At 35.6% G+C, this 19,008-nt stretch overlaps 3 protein-coding genes across 3 annotated transcripts; 1 reads left to right on the forward strand and 2 right to left on the reverse strand.

Annotated features, from left to right (window-relative positions):
• Positions 1-1,222: 1,222 nt before the first annotated feature.
• Positions 1,223-1,924, reverse strand: LOC132186559 (uncharacterized). The gene has a single exon (XM_059600536.1). The coding sequence runs from the start codon at positions 1,922-1,924 to the stop codon at positions 1,271-1,273; it is 654 nt and encodes a 217-aa protein (XP_059456519.1). The 3' UTR covers positions 1,223-1,270.
• Positions 1,925-6,159: 4,235 nt separating this feature from the next.
• On the reverse strand, positions 6,160-7,349 carry LOC132188662 (reticulon-like protein B13). Its single transcript, XM_059603181.1, has 4 exons — positions 7,249-7,349; positions 6,998-7,184; positions 6,697-6,908; positions 6,160-6,593 (listed from the first exon to the last, which is right to left on the reverse strand). Exons 1-4 carry the CDS (start codon positions 7,289-7,291, stop codon positions 6,412-6,414), a joined length of 624 nt encoding a protein of 207 aa, XP_059459164.1. The 5' UTR covers positions 7,292-7,349; the 3' UTR covers positions 6,160-6,411.
• A 5,984-nt stretch (positions 7,350-13,333) lies between these two features.
• LOC132187422 (L-ascorbate oxidase homolog) lies at positions 13,334-19,008 on the forward strand. Its single transcript, XM_059601726.1, has 9 exons — positions 13,334-13,601; positions 13,682-13,845; positions 13,930-14,039; positions 14,975-15,245; positions 15,984-16,080; positions 16,227-16,572; positions 16,681-17,046; positions 17,123-17,201; positions 18,598-19,008. The coding sequence occupies exons 2-9, from the start codon at positions 13,702-13,704 to the stop codon at positions 18,796-18,798; spliced, it is 1,614 nt and encodes a 537-aa protein (XP_059457709.1). The 5' UTR covers positions 13,334-13,601; positions 13,682-13,701; the 3' UTR covers positions 18,799-19,008.

Below are 19,008 nucleotides of genomic sequence, written 5' to 3' on the forward strand. Positions count from 1 at the left end.
TTTTGTAAGGAGACCATTATTCCCAACAAAATTAACATTTTGAATGTTAGAATATTAATTAAATAATTAAATTCACAATTTTCTACAAGTTTAAACTTATGTGATAAGCGGTGATTTAACATTGTATTAGACCGAAAGATTATGAACTCAAAATCTGACTCCATAAATACTCTCATTTTAGTTAAATATTTTACATGTTGTGTCTCGCTTGTTGAGGAGGAGTGTGTTAGACCTCACTTGTTAAGAAGAGTTTGAACCCACATATAAGAGAGAATGCGTGAATATTAATTAAGTGCCTCTTTGCTTTTTTTATATGTCTTCTGCTTGTGAGCATCTCGAATGGTAGGAAATGTAGCACATGCTTTTTAAAAAGAAGTTTGAACAAATTTTTCCTCCAACCTAATACATAAAAGTGTCATATATTATTTAAACATGTGTGAAGCACATGCATTTTTAATAATATTAATAAAGTTAAAGGAAATTCTATTTAAAAAGTATGTACTTCTCTAATCCTATTTAAAAGAAAATTCGGTCTGAATTTGTTTTCTAAAAAGTGTGTAGTGTTCGGTGTTTTTTTTTTTTTTTTTTTTTTTGGGAAAACGTCATGCTTTGAAAAGTGAATTGTTTGTTAAATATTTGAAAATGTGTGTTTTGGTATTTTTGTTCTTTTGTTTTGTTTTGTTTTAAATTAAAACCGTTGCCAACATAGAATATAATTAGTCATCGGCATCAAGGGTGTTCATTTCCTATAAGAATTTTTTTTTTTTTTTTTTAAAAAAAAGGGTGTTCATTTCCTCTCAGTCAAATCGACGACAAATTATATTGGAAAAACTATATTTACTCTCGCCAATTTTCCGATAACTTAAAAAATTTATAATTGACCATCATATCTCACATTATCAAATACTTTTACTTTGTCCGTCCGTTAATTAGCATTTTTGTTAACTTGTTAACAAAAAAAAAAAATCACGTGACAATAAAATATCCAGTATGAAAATACAATTATGTCATTCAATTAATTTTTTATAAAAAATAAAAAAATATCTCTAACCATGGAGACCCACAATGACTAGACCGATGAGTCTAGTCATGGAGACTTATGAGTATCAGAACATAAGTCTCATTCTATATAATCAAAATTTAATAATAATCAATAAACTTAATAGTAATTTTAATAGTTATATTATTTTTAATAAGACACAAATTAAACTCGTGGCTCTGAGCATGAGTCTCTTCCATAGAAACAGCTAGCGGCACAAAAATGAAACTACTACAGCCATTCGCAGGGAAACCTACGGATCAAACCGAAAAGAGAAACGATCCATCTCCTCTTGAACCCAGAAACCACAGGCATGTCAGGCGGCAACACCTTTGTCCGGCCACTTTTGGAAATACCATCATTATCATTAATATTACCAATATCTCTCTGGCTCTGATCACCCAAACCCATTCCGACGGAATTTCTACTCAGATGGAATATGTGAACGTGAAACAGAAAACAGAAAACAGAATTTCTACTCATGCGCTTTACCTCATGCAAGATCCGAACAAGATCCTCTGAATGCGCAACCGGAAACTCCTCTTCGATGAGCCAACGAAGTGCAGCGCGCACTTGAAGGAGCTTCTTGGAGTAATTGTCCCTTTTGCAGAAGTTCCAGCAAGCTACCTCCGAGCACTTGGAAACAAGCTGCTTCGCTTCAACCAACAACTGTTTCATCCTCTGGATTTCATCCTTTGGCAATTCTCCAAGCTCTTGGCTTAACTCTTCGATCTTAGTGATCTTGGGAAGTAGACGTTTGACTGTGGTTTCGAGGTCTGCGAGCGAGGCTGCAAATCTAACGGCTCTGTCTTTGGCCTCTGTTACAGCTTCTAAAAGATTTTTGGCTGCCGCTTCCAGGGTTATCCCTACTATCACTTCTGCCATTTTCTCTACTATGCATGCCTTGATTGACTTTTACAATGATTTTTTTTTATAGAGATCAATTTGGTTGGTTTCCAAGAAGCTTCGACTTCGCTTCCTATAATTATCTTCGCTGAAAATGTGTGGAGGGAGAGCAATTTGGTTGGTTTCCAAGAAGCTTCGACCTCGCTTCTTAGAAATATGTTCGCTGGAAATATATAACGAGTCAATGACCATGACCCAACTCGGTCCTATTCTTATCTAGCTACTTGTGCGTTTTCCATAAGTTCTTCTGGATTCATTATTTGGGGTGCTTGTGAGCATCTCGAGTGGTGGGAAGTATATATAGCTGCACCCACAGTCAAACAAGTGCCTCATGCAACAAGCTTGGGTGATTTCTTGTTCGTCAAATATAATTGCCTGCCCCAAACTCAACCCTAATTCAATAATTCTATCTTTAAACACTTGAATTTTGGTGAGTTCATCAGGTCACCTTTTACTGCTTTGCAGCCTCTAAACATAGTTCTTCTGCATTTACAAGAAACTGGTTGTAATCCTGATTTTTTCATGATCAGGTCACCTTTGGATGCGAAATTTTTTATTTTTCCATTAAAATGTAGTGGAAAACAGAGGCATCTGGCAATGAGAAGGGACTCTCTCTAATACCAGTTTTATTTAGCTTAAATGAACAATCTCATGTGAAAGAGCATTGAATACTAGCCATTGATCAGGCAGAAACTCAAGTGGGTAGGGCTTGGAATGCTCAGGTACTTGCAAGGTGGGGCTTTGGTGTCTTGGGCAGCTTCATTGCACCCGATCACAATCTATTTAGGAAAACTTTATTTATATAAGATACAATTAAAACATTAATCCTCAGATTTTTGGGCTTCAATTGTTATCAGTACTTCTTTCTACTGTTAATAGAAGAGAACAAATGAGAGGAATTGGGAAAGCTTCCAAACGCTAAATTAAAAACAGTCCACTAGGCAGTCATGTGTGCACAAAAATTTTGCACTCCCATAAATTTTAGAGGCATTGAATACTTGAACCGCAGCCCATTTGATTCAATATTCAAACAAAGAATCCACATTTAGCATGGGAAAAGTAAGCAACTTCAATTTGAATAAGTTTCTCTGCTTCTTGGTCCTACGTATTTCTAGCTTTGAAGCACGAGTGGCCAGCTGAACCATCTAGAAAGCCCCACGTCATATGGACAAAGTCATTGTGGGGAAAGGGTCCCACAGGGTGAAAAATTAGAGAAGAAGAGAGAAATTCGAAGTTCGCCATTAAGGAAACAGATAGCAGGGAAGGAAATAAGGTTTAAGGCTATGACTATGTGTACCCCCCATGAGTTGGCACTTGGCACACACAAATATTTGGGAATGCAAATTTCATAGTAATTTATAATTAGAGTGCAACAACTTCAAATAGAAATACAAATGAAAACTGATAGAATTTAATCATACCATGATTTTCTAAGGTTACCTGCCGCACTCCTTCAACGGTTCAGATTATAGGACACAAATGGTAATTTTAAAAATTACTAGAAAAAAATAAATACATGAGAATAACTTGTAGAATTAGTCGGATTATTAATGTAGTTTTGTATTCAATATGTTTTTAGAATTCTGTATCTGTGAAACCACTTGGATGGAAACCCACGGAACAAACTCAAAAGCGAAATGATAAGAGTTGGTATTGATGACGGGACAATCCTCTTGAACCCAGAAACCGCCGGCAACTGATCCTCCTCTGTCGTCCCACTTCTGGGAATACCATCATTATCAAATGTACCCCGATTCATCAACATGGGAATCAGGAAATACGCAGAAATATTGGTGTGACGAATGCGCTTCACCTCAAGCAGGATCCGCATAAGATCCTCCGACTGCCCAACCGGAAGTTCAACTTCGATGAGCCAACGAAGTGCGGCGTGGAGTTGAAGCAGCTTCTTGGAGTATCTGTCCCTTCTGCAGCAGTCCCAGCAAGATACCTTGGAGCACTTGCAAACAATCTGCTTCGCATCCACCAAAACTTGTTTAATCTTTTGGATTTCATCCTTGGGCGATTCTCCCAACTCTCGGTTTAGCCGTTCGATCTTAGCGATCTTGGGAAGTAGGCGTATGACTGTGCTTTCGAGATCTGCCAGCAAGGCATCGAATCTAAAGGCTCTCTCTTTGGCCTCCGATACAGCTTCTAAAAGATTTCTGGCTACTGCTTCCAGAGTTACCTGTAATATGACAGCTTCTGCCATATGCTCGATCTATCGCTTTATCTTTTGCCAACACGAGCCTCCATTTTATGGAGACCAATTTGGATGGTTTCCATGCAGCTTCGAGTTCGCTTCGTAGAATTAATGTTCACAGCTGGAAATTTGCAATTTGGTTGGTTTCCATATATGCAGCTTCGACTTTGGTTCGTAGAATTTTATATAATTTAATTTGAAGAAAAACATTATCGAAATGGGACATCGAGAAGAATAGGATACGTGTCTGGCCTGTAATATATATATATTAAATTAAATTAAGAACTCATATTACGTCATCTATGATAGTCGCTTATTAAATAGTATTATTCTTTCACTTTCTATTTTAATTAAACATATAATTGCTTTGAAAGAATAGGGCCTAGGAAATCTTTTCTAGAACGTGTGCTTTGCCTCATCGAGTGTTCCACCTTTAAGCGTTTTAAAAAAGACTAATGCTATGCAATCTTACTTTCTTACACTTTTTTTTTTTTTTGGTAAGTTCACATACTCCCCTTAAATTATCACCCAATTGACAATTTCAACTTCAAACTTTCAATTGTAATAATGTCCTCTCCAAACTACCAAAACATTGTCAATGTTCCTCCCAATAACAAAACTACCCTTAGTAAAATAAAAAACAAAAAATACTAAAAATTCTTAAGAAAAACCCTAAAACTAAAACCAAGGGGTGGCCAATTTTTTTTTTTAATATTAAAAAAAAAATCAATCTTCGTTAAATAACTTAATAGAATCCTTTACTTTGTTACATCATACTGCTACAGTAAATTAACATAATCTCTTCTATCTGCAATATTTTACTCCGTGCATAACCCTCCCTCATTTTCATCTTCCTCGCCACGATTTGTAAGCATTTTGTGAGAATTTGACGGTTGCACTTTATGAAGCGGCTGAGGAAGATGAAGATAAGGCCGGATTACGGAGTAAAATTTTGGGGATATAAGAAGATTAGGTTCATTTACTATAACAGTACGACATGGAGTGATGGCTAACGTGTAATCTTAGCTGGCGTCGTAAAATGATTTGAAAAATTCTAATTATTATTTTTTAAAGTAAGAAATTAATAATAACACACGCCGCGTTTTTATTGAGTATAACATCGCAAAGTTTTGTTAATTTACTTAATGAAAATTGATTTCAATGAATAAACTGTTATTTTAACATACCTTTGATCAGGACCTATAAATTATTTTTTATACTACAGAAAGTGATTTGTAATTTAGGCCAACTACTTAGCCTATAAATTATTATTTTTTATACCAAATTGAGTGGTTTGTAATTTAGGCCAACCACGAAAGCCAATTTTATATTTATCCTTAAATAATAATTCAAATAATCAAATGTCTATTAATTTACATTTGATCTGTATCTGGGAAACAAGTCGCAGGAAAACCTACGGAACAAACTGAAAAGCGAAACGATGGACTCGGCTCGGTCCTATTCTTCCCTGGCCTACACAGTAGTGCGCTTTGAATCTTTCCGCTATTTGTCCGACGACTCCGACTGAGTCTTGCAGTTTACCGTATACCGTTTACTAGTCTAATTTTACTATTTTCGAGTGGAAATATAAAAGGAATTAATCCATCATGTAGGAATAAAGTTTTTCTTTTTTAAATTGGGATTCAAGTAATTTTCTTTAATTCCGTCTGAAGAATAATATATCTTGAGAAGGATAACATTTACCAAATTGAATTATTATTTACATATTCATAATCATAGGCACATGGCGTATTTTACTATCTTTTCAAGGTAGAAATGTATATAGTTTTGTTTACCGGGAAGCAAATGAGGCGGCACACCAACTTGTGAAAGTAGCTGCTACAACAGATGTCAGTGATATAATATGGAGAGATACAACTATAGTTTCAATTGAGCAATTAGCTCTATCTTGTGATTGTTGATGGAGTTTTGACGCTCCATTTCCTACTCTTTTATCAATTCAATGATAATATTCATTTTAAAATAATAATAATAATACTAGGCAATTGCTTCCTTTCTTGGTGTCCACAAAATTTTATCATTGGCTCTTCATTACAATCAGGCAAAATATGGTGAAAAGACGACACCTTCCTATTATCCTATGCATATTGACTAAGCTTACAAACCATCTCATAATTAATTAATTACATCCTTATACAAAACGAGATTAAATTACATGAGGAATCAATATATAGCCAAAAAGCTGCTAATTATAACGTAATTAAAGAAGATATATACATACACGTCCTTTATGCGAGTAAAGCAACTATTCAACCTTCTCCTCCTCCTCCTTTTCTACGACAACCCTGTTCTTTATGTTCTTTACCACCTTCTCATCAACCTTGTCATAGAATCTTCTGGCTTGCCCCTTCACCCTCTCCCCATGCCTCTTTATATTGTCCTCGTACTTCATATATAATACTGGAACAGTCATGCCCATTACAATTCCTGCAATAATACCAAATCCCCACTTTAAAGTTGAAAGAGAGAGAGAGAGAGAGAGAGAGTGATTAGACAGGAGAATAATGCGAGAGTGAAAGAGATTACTGGCCTGTGTAAATAAGTGTTAGGAGATCGTTGAGAGTTCCCACATAGGAGAGTAACCCCAAACCAGCAACGGTTCCTGCAAAGACATACCACTCTCTCTCTGCACTCACGCGGAACATCCATCGGATTCCTTCCTCCATCCATGCTCGAATCATATTCGCCATCTCAAATGCCCGTTGCTCTGAAATTTCCAACCCCGACACCTCTGGCGGATCTCTGATGATATTAATCAAGGACTCAACAATTTGGCTTTGTATCCAATTCAAAAGGAAAAGAGAAAGGAGTTGATTGGAGGAGGAACTTACTTGCCGAGAAGTTTGAGAATATTGGCCCAAAGGAAGAGTAAAACAACAACGAACATGATTGCCCAAGAAATAACAGTGATGAAGTTGAAGTGATAGACTCCCATAAGCACCCATGTTGCTGTTGCAATTAAGAGAACCAACACACTTTGCTTCTTTCTCCTCCATAGGATTTTATCTCTCAGAGCGTCTGTGCGAAAACAGAATCAGTGTTGTCGTGTAGGGGACATAAAGAAAAGTGAAAGCTTAATTACCTGAAGCGGGCAATGAAGATTGTGATGAAGTACTACTAGACATGTCTGAAGATCGAAATGAAGCTGAAAATGAAGATGGGAGACGTGTTATACGCACTACTTTTTTTTTGGAATTTTATTGAATTGGTTTCGGTGAAGCGTGCATGGCTAGTATATACTCAGAGTGGTTTTTAGGGCTACACGTGCGGAGTAAAAGGAAACGTGGAAGCCTTGCAGCGCTTGTGGCACCTTTAGCTGGCTACGTATATTGAGCACGCAGCCACACATGGTGCATCCATGTGTATCTTTTTAAAAAAAAAATAAAAAATTTAAGTTTAAATATTTTTTTTTTTTACATATTTATATTTTATTTATTGAAAATGACATGTGCCTTTATTTTATTAATCCTAGCATACCATATTAATGAAATCTGTCAAATGTCCAATAACTTCTTAATTATTTTTTGGGAAAACTTCACTTTGGCTTCCTGAACTTTACTCGATTTTATAAACTTCTCTGAACTTCCAAATCTCTTATTTTGAACCTCTGAACTTTTAATTACTCTTAATGTGGACCCCTCCGTCAAATTTTAAACGTTGCATAACGTTTATACCCTTGACTTTTGTATAAAATTTCAACTTCCAAAACGTTTTTTTATTTTTTTATTTTTTAAAAAGGGAAAAATGCAAAATTAGTACTTGTGGTTTACCTGATTTACAATTAACTCCCTATGGTATCAAAATGAACTCAAAGATCCCTGAGAGATGCCAAGAATATAATTTAGTCACTACAATCAAATTCCGTCCACTAATTTAACAAATTTTCTTAATATAACACTGACTTAAATAGGATAAGTATCACAATTATATTGGCTCTAGTGTTTTACGCTATGAAAATCTGTTAAGTCAGTGATAGGAATTTGACTGTAGGGACTAAATTATTTTTTTAGCATACGTCAGAGACCTTTGAGTTTATTTTGATACCACAAAGAGTTAATTACAAATTAGGTAAACCACAAGGACTGAATTTATATTTTTCCCCAAAAAAAATGAAAATCAATGACATTTTGGTCTTTTTTTTTGTATTTTTAACAGTTAAAATTAATGAAAGGGTTCTAATTGAAAGTTTAAGGATCCAAAATGAGAGATTTAGAAGTTCATAGAATTTGTAAAATCGAATAGAAGTTCGGGAGACTAAAGTGAAGTTTTTTTTTTTTTTTTACAGCGCAACTATACAAACTACTTTTACATTTATCTCTGATAAAATAAGTATAAACAGCAGCCCCTCCCTATAGGCTGTCCAAATTGTGTGCAGATCGAGATTCCGATCCATATGCACTTAACGGACATGGACAATAATCTTCAAGTCATTAATAAATTATTACCTGAAAGACGGCCCAAAAATCTTACAGAGTACGAACCAGAATGGGTACGATATCAGGCCCGAGTTAGACAAATTTTCAAACTTTAAGGGAAGCCCGGCCCACATTTTCTGTGTAGAAATCGACAGGTGAATCGTGGTCGTTTGGATGTTGTTGTTTCAGTAGACAATAGATGAATCAATGAATCATGCAAGTTTTTTGATGATTGTCGTTTATTTACAAGATATATTGAGTATTTATTCATGGACTGATAATATGTGAAATAGTAGAACTACATGGCAACATAAGGATAAATGCTAGGGGTATCAAATTTTTTACAAAGAGATTGAGGCTTACTAAACTGCTGTGTAACTTATTTATTGTAGAGAAATAAAACAATTAATTAAAAAAAATGTAACGAGTATTAATGAATGAGCTACACATTAGTTTGATAAGACTCTCTTAGTAAAAGATTTAGTACCCTTATCATTTCTCCAAAAAAAGAGGCTATTACATCTTAGAATTGAGGTTCTTTATTTATTTATTTTATAGATTTCTATGTTTGATCATTTTTTAAGATGTTAACTGCCTTTTAAATAGTGGAATTAAATGTCAGGCTACAACCTTTAGTGGATTATGGAGTGTCTCCAACAGACTTCATATGGCTCATAAAATAATTTTCATATAGGACGAAATTGACACAAGAAGAATATTAGAAAAACACCTAGCATTTACCTAACTATTATGAGTCACTTTACGTGTCTAGCAAATGCTTCAAAATAAGAAGCTTTGAAAAATTTGCTATAGTAATGAAAATTTATTGTAGCACCTTTTAAGATTTTTTAATTATTTTTTTCTCCTTCTTCTCTCTCCTCTTTCTCCTCCTTCTCTCAATTTGAAAAATAATATTTAAATACAAATAGAGAATTTGTTGAAGTGTGTATAGAAAAGATAATAGCTAAAATAAAAATTTGCACTTTTTTACTGCTTATTTTAACTAAAATTGCTGGATATGCTCTTAGTGGTTGCTATTTTTGCAATGGGTCAAAAAGATTAAAAAAAAGATTAAAAAAAAATATATATATATATATATATAGAGGAAGGGAAGTAAAATATAAGACAACTTTTCTCACATTCGTGCTCCATATAGGGACTTTTCTTATTAAGAAAGTTTGCAATAAAAAGCTTTAGAGAATAAAAACTTTTAATGGCAGTTGTTAAGGCTACTATGGTCGATCTTAAGGCTAATGGCAGCTGTTAAGGCTACTAATAGGCAAATGAAATATATATATTAAAAATGATTTGGGAGGTTACACAAAAAGTATAAACCAGTTTGTTTTGAGGTCAACAGTGAGAGCTATCCAGTGAGATATTGATAGATAGATGGGAGAGGAAGTTCAAGTTTAGGGGCCACGGAAAGAGGTGCCATAGAACTAGAGAGAAACGACACTTGAAGAAGAGATGCCCCATGGTTTTCGGGAAGAGCAATACTATATATTACACCCTATTTAAATTTCATTCTATTATAGTTTGATGTGGCAGTATTTATTAACCCTTAACTATTATTATTAAAAACAAATTCTAAAGACTGATATACACGATTACATCTCAGTGATATAAAAGTAAAATGTGGATATGGTATATCACATTTTTCTTTGGAGAATAGTCACAAAGAGCACAAAAGAAAATAGTAGTGTATGTTAAATATATATATCACATTATAATCTAACTATGTCGACATGGCATTGTCAATCCATTTTTAGAAAGAAAGAAAAATTTAATAATAAATTAGCAATATCATATTATTATAGTGAGATAGTAGTGTGATATATATATCATTACGCAAAAGAAAATGAGTCTTCATTCTTCGGGTCACAAAATTTAGCTCTCCAATGACACTTTTCCTATCAGCACCAAGCCGACGCCACTCTTATAATTCTCACTTATTTTGCATTTACTCGCAACCCAATCCAACAATTACAAAATTTGCATTGATCACCATTAATTATGTTTCCCATAATCACTTTACTTGCACTCTAACTCTTAAATTCCATCACGACCAAACATCATAATGAAGACATCACTTATTGCTTGAACTGTTTTTTCTTCCTTAGTGAATGTGCTTCAGATGGCCATGCAAGAAATAAGAGTTCTTTTCCTTGGTGGAAATCAAAATGTGATCTGATATTAATACAAGATCTTGATATAATTCTCACATTCATTTTCAACAAGATAAGGGTTTTTTTTTTTTTTTTTAATTTGATCTCCCATCCGTTGGGGGTCCTTTTCAAAGTCATGTTCAATGAACAGCACGTGATGATGGTTGTGCCCATGTCTGTGTGTAGGTCAAAAATCAAAATCCTTTAGCTCACGAGCCCATCATTTGCAGACCCCACCCAGTCACCACCATTGTCTCTCTCTGTCTGTCTGTCTCTCTCTCTGAGAGAGAGAGAGAGAGAGAGGGAGATCGAAATTGGATGCCATTTTAAGTCATAAGGATAATCCAATTGTATTCCTTTTTGGACGAACGACAAAATTATTTTCTATATATATTAGATGTCGATTTTAATTTTAATTTTAATTTTAATTTTTTTTTCTGGCTTAAGTGTCGCAGTTTCAACTAAAATAGCTGAATCCCTCATTTTGATTATGTAGATAAATTAAGGTTAATCTATTTGGGGATAATTTAGACTAATCAATTTATTTCCCTCCAAGATTTTGATGAATTGGTCACACCGACCTAATTAATGTAAGTACCACGCTAATTACCATTTAAAAAATAAAAAGAAAACAAGTAGTGCAACAAGCATGCAAAATAATTAAGTACTAGTCTTTTATTATAATTGGTCATTAAAAAAACACCAAATATCCTCGTACTATCAAACGAGATAATTTTTTATAAAAAAAAAAAAAAAAAATCCTCGGACTATGTCTCGAACACCTCCGATATCTAGCTGTTCAACTTTTCTACCTAGGGATTAGTTTGTTGAAAAGATTTTTAAAATTATAAATAAATTTACTTATACGTTTTGGACTTTGTTAATATGATCGATCTACCGAATCCCAGGATTAGATCAAGTGCAATTTAATGGTTAAGATTAATAGTTCATTTAGTAGTAAGTGTGATCAAATGGTTAAGATTTTCTCCAACATATATATGGTTGACTTTCGTTGTAATTATTATCAAAAATTTTGATGTGTGGTCCGGTGGAGGGAGTTATTGGGGAATTAATATGGTTAGCTGTGAAGCACATGGCCGGGGGTCTTATCATACCGATCGATCACATGCACGTCGGTTCTTGGAAGGTTGGGATATTATTTACATTAATCAAGCTTAGGTGATTGCTTAGAAAATAAATAATCAAGCTTAATGTGATTTCTCTTCGCTTTGATTTGCTGACGGGGTTTTTAGTCAACTCTCTTTGAGCTGAACATAGCTGTTCAACTATAGGCCTTCAATTGTCAATGAGACGGGCAGCATTGACCTGAGCTGCCTTGTGAATAATAAAAATGAGTATTTTTAGCATGCAATATCTTCCATAGAAAACAAATTTGATATAATCATATTCACCATAGAAGGAGATTCCTTCACAAAATTATTGGTCTTCTCAGTACTAATGAGGATTTCTTGTTATTAGATTTTTAAATTTCACAGAATTTTAAGAATGACGCTCAAGATAGGTGAGTTTTGCAACTTCACTCTCTTAAGTTGCTCAAAATTTTTATAAAATTTAAACGGCTTAAAAGTGCAAATTTTCACATTCACAACTTAACGTCAGCGTTTTGACCCGTTCCTTCGATAACATTCCTTCAAGCATGTTTTCCTCTCTTGATATCTCCCTTAACAGCAGGAAAAACCCCCCCTATGTAGTTTGTTTTTGTGTTTTTGTTAGTCTGTTTCCGCTCTGTGAGTGCTTTCCGTTGTACTTTCTCATCTAAAAAAAAGGAAAAACAATTGCCGCCCAAGACAAATAAGGAAACAGAGCATTTACAGGCTGCCAATGCCAATCCAGTAATTTCCAAAAGCTAACAGAAAGCAGGGAAAACAAAAGGGGGAAGAAAACGAAATGAAATTAATTAGACCAGCGGTGAGTTTCGGACCTGCATGTGACAAAAGACATTCGGTGGTTTACATGTGCGCTGCACCTATCAACCGAGTCACCCAATAAGGAAACATGACTTTTTTTTTCTATTTTCATCGAAATAAATTAAAGTTATTTTATGGTTAATATTTAATTTTATTGCATTTAATTGTGTATATTTTACGTAATTTTGGTTGTTTTTAGGTATTGAAACGCTTAAAAAATGCTACATAATAAAAATGTAGTTAAAAATTAAGTATATTTTCATCAGGTCCTTCATCTACTAGGTATCTTGATTTTAAAGATGTTGTCCCCAATAAGACATTTATCATAAGCTCCATAATTATCATTTTCATGAACTTTCTTCCAAAAGAGCTGATCCCCCAAAAACAAAAGAAGAAGAGGAAATAATTATTCCAACTTCTCAGTTTAAAAATGATTAAACAAAAATATAAAGGGTTAGTAAAGAAAATTTATAAAGTAATTAGGTGTAGCAATTAAGGGCGAGATTGGAGGGGGCTTTAAGGTTCAACCGTCCATCCGTGTCTTCCGCATTTACGCTACTCATGACTCATGACTCATGAATGATATCTTTTTTTTTTTTTTTAATAAAAAAGGAAAGAAATTGAGTATGAATGAGAGTGTTCGAGAGGAATCCCTTCACTGTGAAGCAAAAATTAATCATCACGCGGAAACGCGTCGAGTGCGCCGAATCCAAGCACAGTGCAACCTTAAAAATAGGCATTTTTGGTTAATAAAAAGAACAAATGGTCAAAAAGAAATTCCAACTGGGAAAAAGGAAATTGCCGCAGTACTAGGAAAATTTCACATTTACCCAGTGAAGCTTTCTTCCCGCGCTGCTCTTATTTAAGGCTGTCTGTCTCTGCCACCATTTCCACTGTGACACAAAACAACAGAACCCCCATTATCTGGTAATGGTTCTTATTTGTTTCTCTTCAAGAAGTTAACAATCTATTTTTGGTAATGTGTGACTAATGGTGGCTTTGTTCAGTGGCAAACTTTGCAGATTCAATGGAAAAAGCAGTCTTGCTCCATGTGATTTGTGGGTTTTTAGCTGTTTTGGGTGTTTCTCTGGTGAAAGCAGACGACCCATATAGGTTTTATACCTGGACTGTGACCTATGGGACTCGTTATCTTCTGGGTGTTCCCCAACAGGTTGGTAATTTTACTGTTCTTCTACTCTTAGATCTAAGAGATGGAGATTCGGACTTCTAAAGTTTTAGTCTTTGATTGTTGAAGGTAATCCTTATCAACAACCAGTTTCCTGGTCCTAGACTCGATGTGGTGACTAATGACAATATCATTCTCAACCTCATCAACAAGTTGGACCAGCCATTTCTGCTGACATGGTGAGTTTTTCTGCTGTCCACTTGCCTAATGTACGTTTCCATGTAATGTTAACTTATTAATTTGTTAATTTTGAAGTGTGGGGGAAGACAACAATTTTTCTTCTTTGAGTAACTTTCACTTTTGATAGTTTCTTCGATGTCTTTGGTACCTTTTCTTTTGGTAAGTAGATATAATTGATAAGTGATGAACATTGAACGGAGGAAATAAGATTGGTCTAATTCGGAAAGTTTCAGCTACTTAGCACCATCTTTCTTCCTTTAATGTTTTGCAATGACAGTTCAGTATGCTATATATAGAATTCCAGTGACCTCTTTGATGGTTTACCTTACTCTATGCTCCCAAAGTCTTCCAATTAAGTACCTGGGTGTTTCAAAACCTTAATTTCTTTTATTTTCCTACTTGGTCTATGCCACTTTGCTGCTTAGCTTTGTAAAATTGAATGGAGAGATGCACTAATGTTGTAGGTAGGAGTTACAATTTGTGTTTACGATTCGGGTCTTGGTTGTGTCGAGGCATGAGCACAAGACTATATATGTTAATTTTAACCCCCAACCCTAATTCGCTAATTCGTGTTGAGTTCATATCGGGTTTGTAGGTCGTGTCAAAAATTGCCAATTCTAGTATTGCTTGTCGAGTTCGGGTTGTATCAAGACATGAGTATAATACTATATAGGTCATCCCTAACCTGACCCATTTAATTAAGCGGACAAACCCCTCACCTTGACTCACTAATTTCGTGTTAGGTTGTCTCGGGTTCACTGGTGGTGTCAAAAATTGCCAGCCTTAGTTGTAGGTTGGTTTGAAGGACTGTTACTAGTATGATCTGAAATCTGCTTTTGCTTGTTCTTTTCCTGTAGGCTGTATATCTGTTTATTTGAGTGTGACATTAAAATCAATAATGTGGCTTACTGATTACTTGTTTTACGACAAGCAGGAATGGTATTAAACAAAGGAAGAACTCATGGCAAGATGGAGTATTGGGTACCAACTGCCCTATCCCTCCAAACTCTAACTACACTTACAAGTTTCAAACTAAGGATCAGATTGGGTCGTACACATATTTCCCATCAACTTTGCTGCACAAAGCTGCTGGAGGGTTTGGAGGAATTAATGTGTATGAGAGACCTAAGATACCAATCCCTTTTCCAAATCCTGATGGAGATTTCACTTTGCTTATTGGTGATTGGTATAAAACTAACCATAAGGTCAGCAGGATTTTTTTTCTTTGCTTTTACTCACAATATTTTATTGAACGCTGCTCTCCTTTATAGGAATGGCATTCTTTATGTGCATCTGTTTGAGAGATGGTTAAATGAGCTCTATGTTTTAGTACTTAAATATACTTTTCCAGTTAATAAAGTCTCCTACAATCATTTATGAATATGCCAAAGCAGCACTGTAGGATGTCAACATTTTAATAGGATTTGTGAATCTAATCAAGACAGATGCTTTCCTTGTGACAATAGCATTGCATGTAAATCAGCTGCTATATAGTTAAGCTTTTTAGATATGGTTCATTCCACTTGTCTTAGAACCAAATGGGCCAGTCTTCCTTGGCATTACTATTTTATTTTTACTTGGGCTGAAATTTGAGCTCCATCTGATAGTTCAGATCACTGGGTAAAAAACTAGAAGACTTATTATAGGTTTGGGCTGAAGTGGTTGTTTAAGCTTCTGAGTCTTTCTTTTCTTTTCTGCTGATATCTCAGCAATCAAACAGGGTAAGGTGAATTTTTTGTGTGTAGGTTAGTCTTTAGATCATTTAATGGCTGGCAATCATTTCATTGCGAATGTTGGCCACCTTCTCTACATTCTAGGAACATTGGTTTAGTGCTACCTGATACCTAAACATAGTTGACTGTTGCACATTTACATTCTTGTAGTGCTCCTGACGATACCTGTCTTGTTTAGGCCTTTTTCATAAATTTTCATGATATTTGCAGACATTACAGCAATTTTTGGACGCAGGAAGATCTCTTCCCTTTCCTGATGGGGTCCTTATAAATGGCCAGGGTCAGAATACCTTCAGCGGTGATCAAGGTCATTTTCAATATTTGAATGACTATATTCTTGATTCAGTGAAGAATAGTTTAGCACCTGGCTAAGTCTTAGTTCTCTGAGTAAATCTTATTTACGCTCTTATCGAAAATGCTTTGCCAACATCTATCTGCTTTTTAATCTTTCAGGCAAAACCTATATGTTCAGGATCTCAAATGTGGGCTTGTCAACCTCATTGAACTTCAGGATTCAAGGCCATAAATTGAAGTTAGTTGAGGTTGAAGGATCTCATACTGTTCAAAACATTTACGACTCTCTTGATGTACATGTGGGCCAATCTGTGGCTGTCTTAGTAACCTTAAATCAGCCTCCAAGGGATTACTACATTGTCGCATCTACACGATTTACTAAGACTGTTCTTACAGCAAGTGCAGCTTTACACTACACAAACTCTCACACCCCAGTCTCTGGACCCTTGCCCACTGGTCCTACTTACGAAATACACTGGTCTATGCAGCAAGCCAGAACCTTCAGGTATGATAATAAGAAGCCTTTTGCAGAATAAGTCTTAGAATAATTGGAGATACAAGTTTATAGTATAATGATTTGGTTTTGATCCTTCTAAATTTGTTCTCCTTAAAGGTGGAATTTGACAGCAAGTGCAGCGAGGCCTAATCCTCAGGGCTCATACCATTACGGGAGGATAACTCCAACAAAGACAATTGTGTTGGCCAATTCAGCACCTTTGATAAATGGAAAGAAGCGTTACGCTGTTAACAGGGTCTCCTACATTAATCCTGACACCCCTCTGAAACTTGCTGATTATTTCAACATCCCCGGTGTCTTCAGCGTAGATACCATCCAGTCGCTTCCCTCTAGTGGTCCTCCATTCATAGCTACCTCTGTTGTGCCAGCATCCCTCCATGATTTTCTTGAAGTTGTTTTCCAAAACAATGAAAACACCATACAATCTTGGCATCTTGATGGTTATGATTTCTGGGTTGTTGGGTAAGACAGTTTGCTACATTTGTCTTAATTCTCGTGAGTTAAGTAGGTTCTAATAATTATTATTTCATCAATGCAGTTATGGTTCCGGACAGTGGACACCAGCCAACAGAAAAAGCTATAATCTAGTTGATGCTTCGACTAGGCATACTGCTCAGGTAATTAAACGAATCTAGATGTACGATTCAGTTCATATTTTTCTGGTTCATAACTGGAATGCCTGGCTCTGCCCCTCTTTTCCCCATACAAGTTTTAAGAGAGCTTTTGAGAATCCCCTCTTCTCCTTACAAGTGCTTCTCAACTTCCCACAAATCAACTTGCCCCCTATGCCAGTCTCCTTTCTGACCTAGACATCAACCTGGAATCACAAGCTTAACAAAATTTACTTGTTTATATCCCATGGAGAAAAGAAGTGGCTGAATGTAGAGTTGAAGAGTAGATGCATGCATCTAGAGAAAAAAGCTGTTGACTTTTTGTGCAAAAGAAGTAGATAAGAAGGGGAAGCATAGTATATAAGTCAAAATCGTGAGTGCTCTCTCTCCCCTTTTTATATACGCGGAGTTTGGGTTTCTTGTGATGAGTGCTGAGCGGAGTGGTGTGGAGCACAAAGTGGGACGTTTTGGGTGAGTTGCAGCGTGCAGACAAGGTGCCAGATCGGTTTCCCAATTGGGGGTTTGAAGTGTCTGAGATTTGCTGAGTTTTGTGGGTTCATGCTGATTGATGGGGAGATGGAAGTGGAGATTTACAGATTCTACCATTAATTTACTTATGTCTACTTGGGTGATTGACATGGCAGTATAGTCACTCTCGAATTTTATTTTGGCCACTTGTCATATATCTGAACAAAAATTGGAGGAAATGGGAGGCTCCCAATGGGAGGGGAGCCGCTCCCATTTAGCTGCTACTGTAAGAGTCATAGGGACTGCAAACGTTTGGAATCTGTTTTGTTCATTCGACTGATGTTGAAACTTCACCAGAGATAATCACTTTGAGAGGGTATCTAATCCTCCTAAATCAGAAAAAAATGAAGGTTCCAGAAAATGTCCACACACACACATGCATTTGTATTTATAATACACCAGATAGTTGATAGAAGGACTTTAGCCCATTTAGTATAATTGCTAGACCCTGTCCAACTTAACTAGTACTATGTTAAATTGACTCAACAGACGCCATTGGTGTTATTGGAAGCTTTAAATACTGCATTGTGCTAGATGCACATATCCAGTCAACATATTTGCTAAGAGCACTATCTAGTCAAATAACATTGATCACTAGCCCACCTCTGTTTAGTCCTTTTCCTGCAACAATCCTCTGGATCTGACTATTCTCTTTGAACTCAAAAGAAATTGACCATTTGCATATTATCCTTAATGAAGTACCTCTCACCACATCAGTCAGCACAGGGATAAGGAGAGTGCACAATTTAGTCGGGAAATTTAGTATCTCCCTTATGTTATAAGAAATAATTTGATGATTCTAATGTCTATTTCAGATGATTTTTATTTTTTTTTTTGAATTTTATTTTCCTAATGTGATTGCATATTCTTGCAGGTGTATCCAAACTCTTGGACGACTATATTGGTCTCCTTGGACAACCAAGGCATGTGGAACTTGAGGTCTGCAATATGGGAAAGGCAGTACCTTGGGCAACAACTCTATCTCAGGGTCTGGACTTCGGTTCACAGCTTTGCTAATGAATATGACATTCCTTCTAATGCTTTACGCTGTGGCAAAGCCATTGGACAACATTAATAGGACAGATTATATTTATTTCAAGTGTTCTCTGTTTTCACTTTTTCTTCTACCAGTCATGAGGGGTTGACTGCAAGACAAGACATTGAGGGAGGAAGAGAAAATAGAGGGTTACTTTTATGTTTGTCTCATAAACTTCTTAGATGGATTTTTCTTTGCTTGTATGATTATGTGTCAATTATAAAAGATTGGATACATTTTAGTCTGAAA

Source organism: Corylus avellana, chromosome ca7, assembly GCF_901000735.1.
Source record: "Corylus avellana chromosome ca7, CavTom2PMs-1.0".
NCBI lineage: Eukaryota > Viridiplantae > Streptophyta > Magnoliopsida > Fagales > Betulaceae > Corylus > Corylus avellana.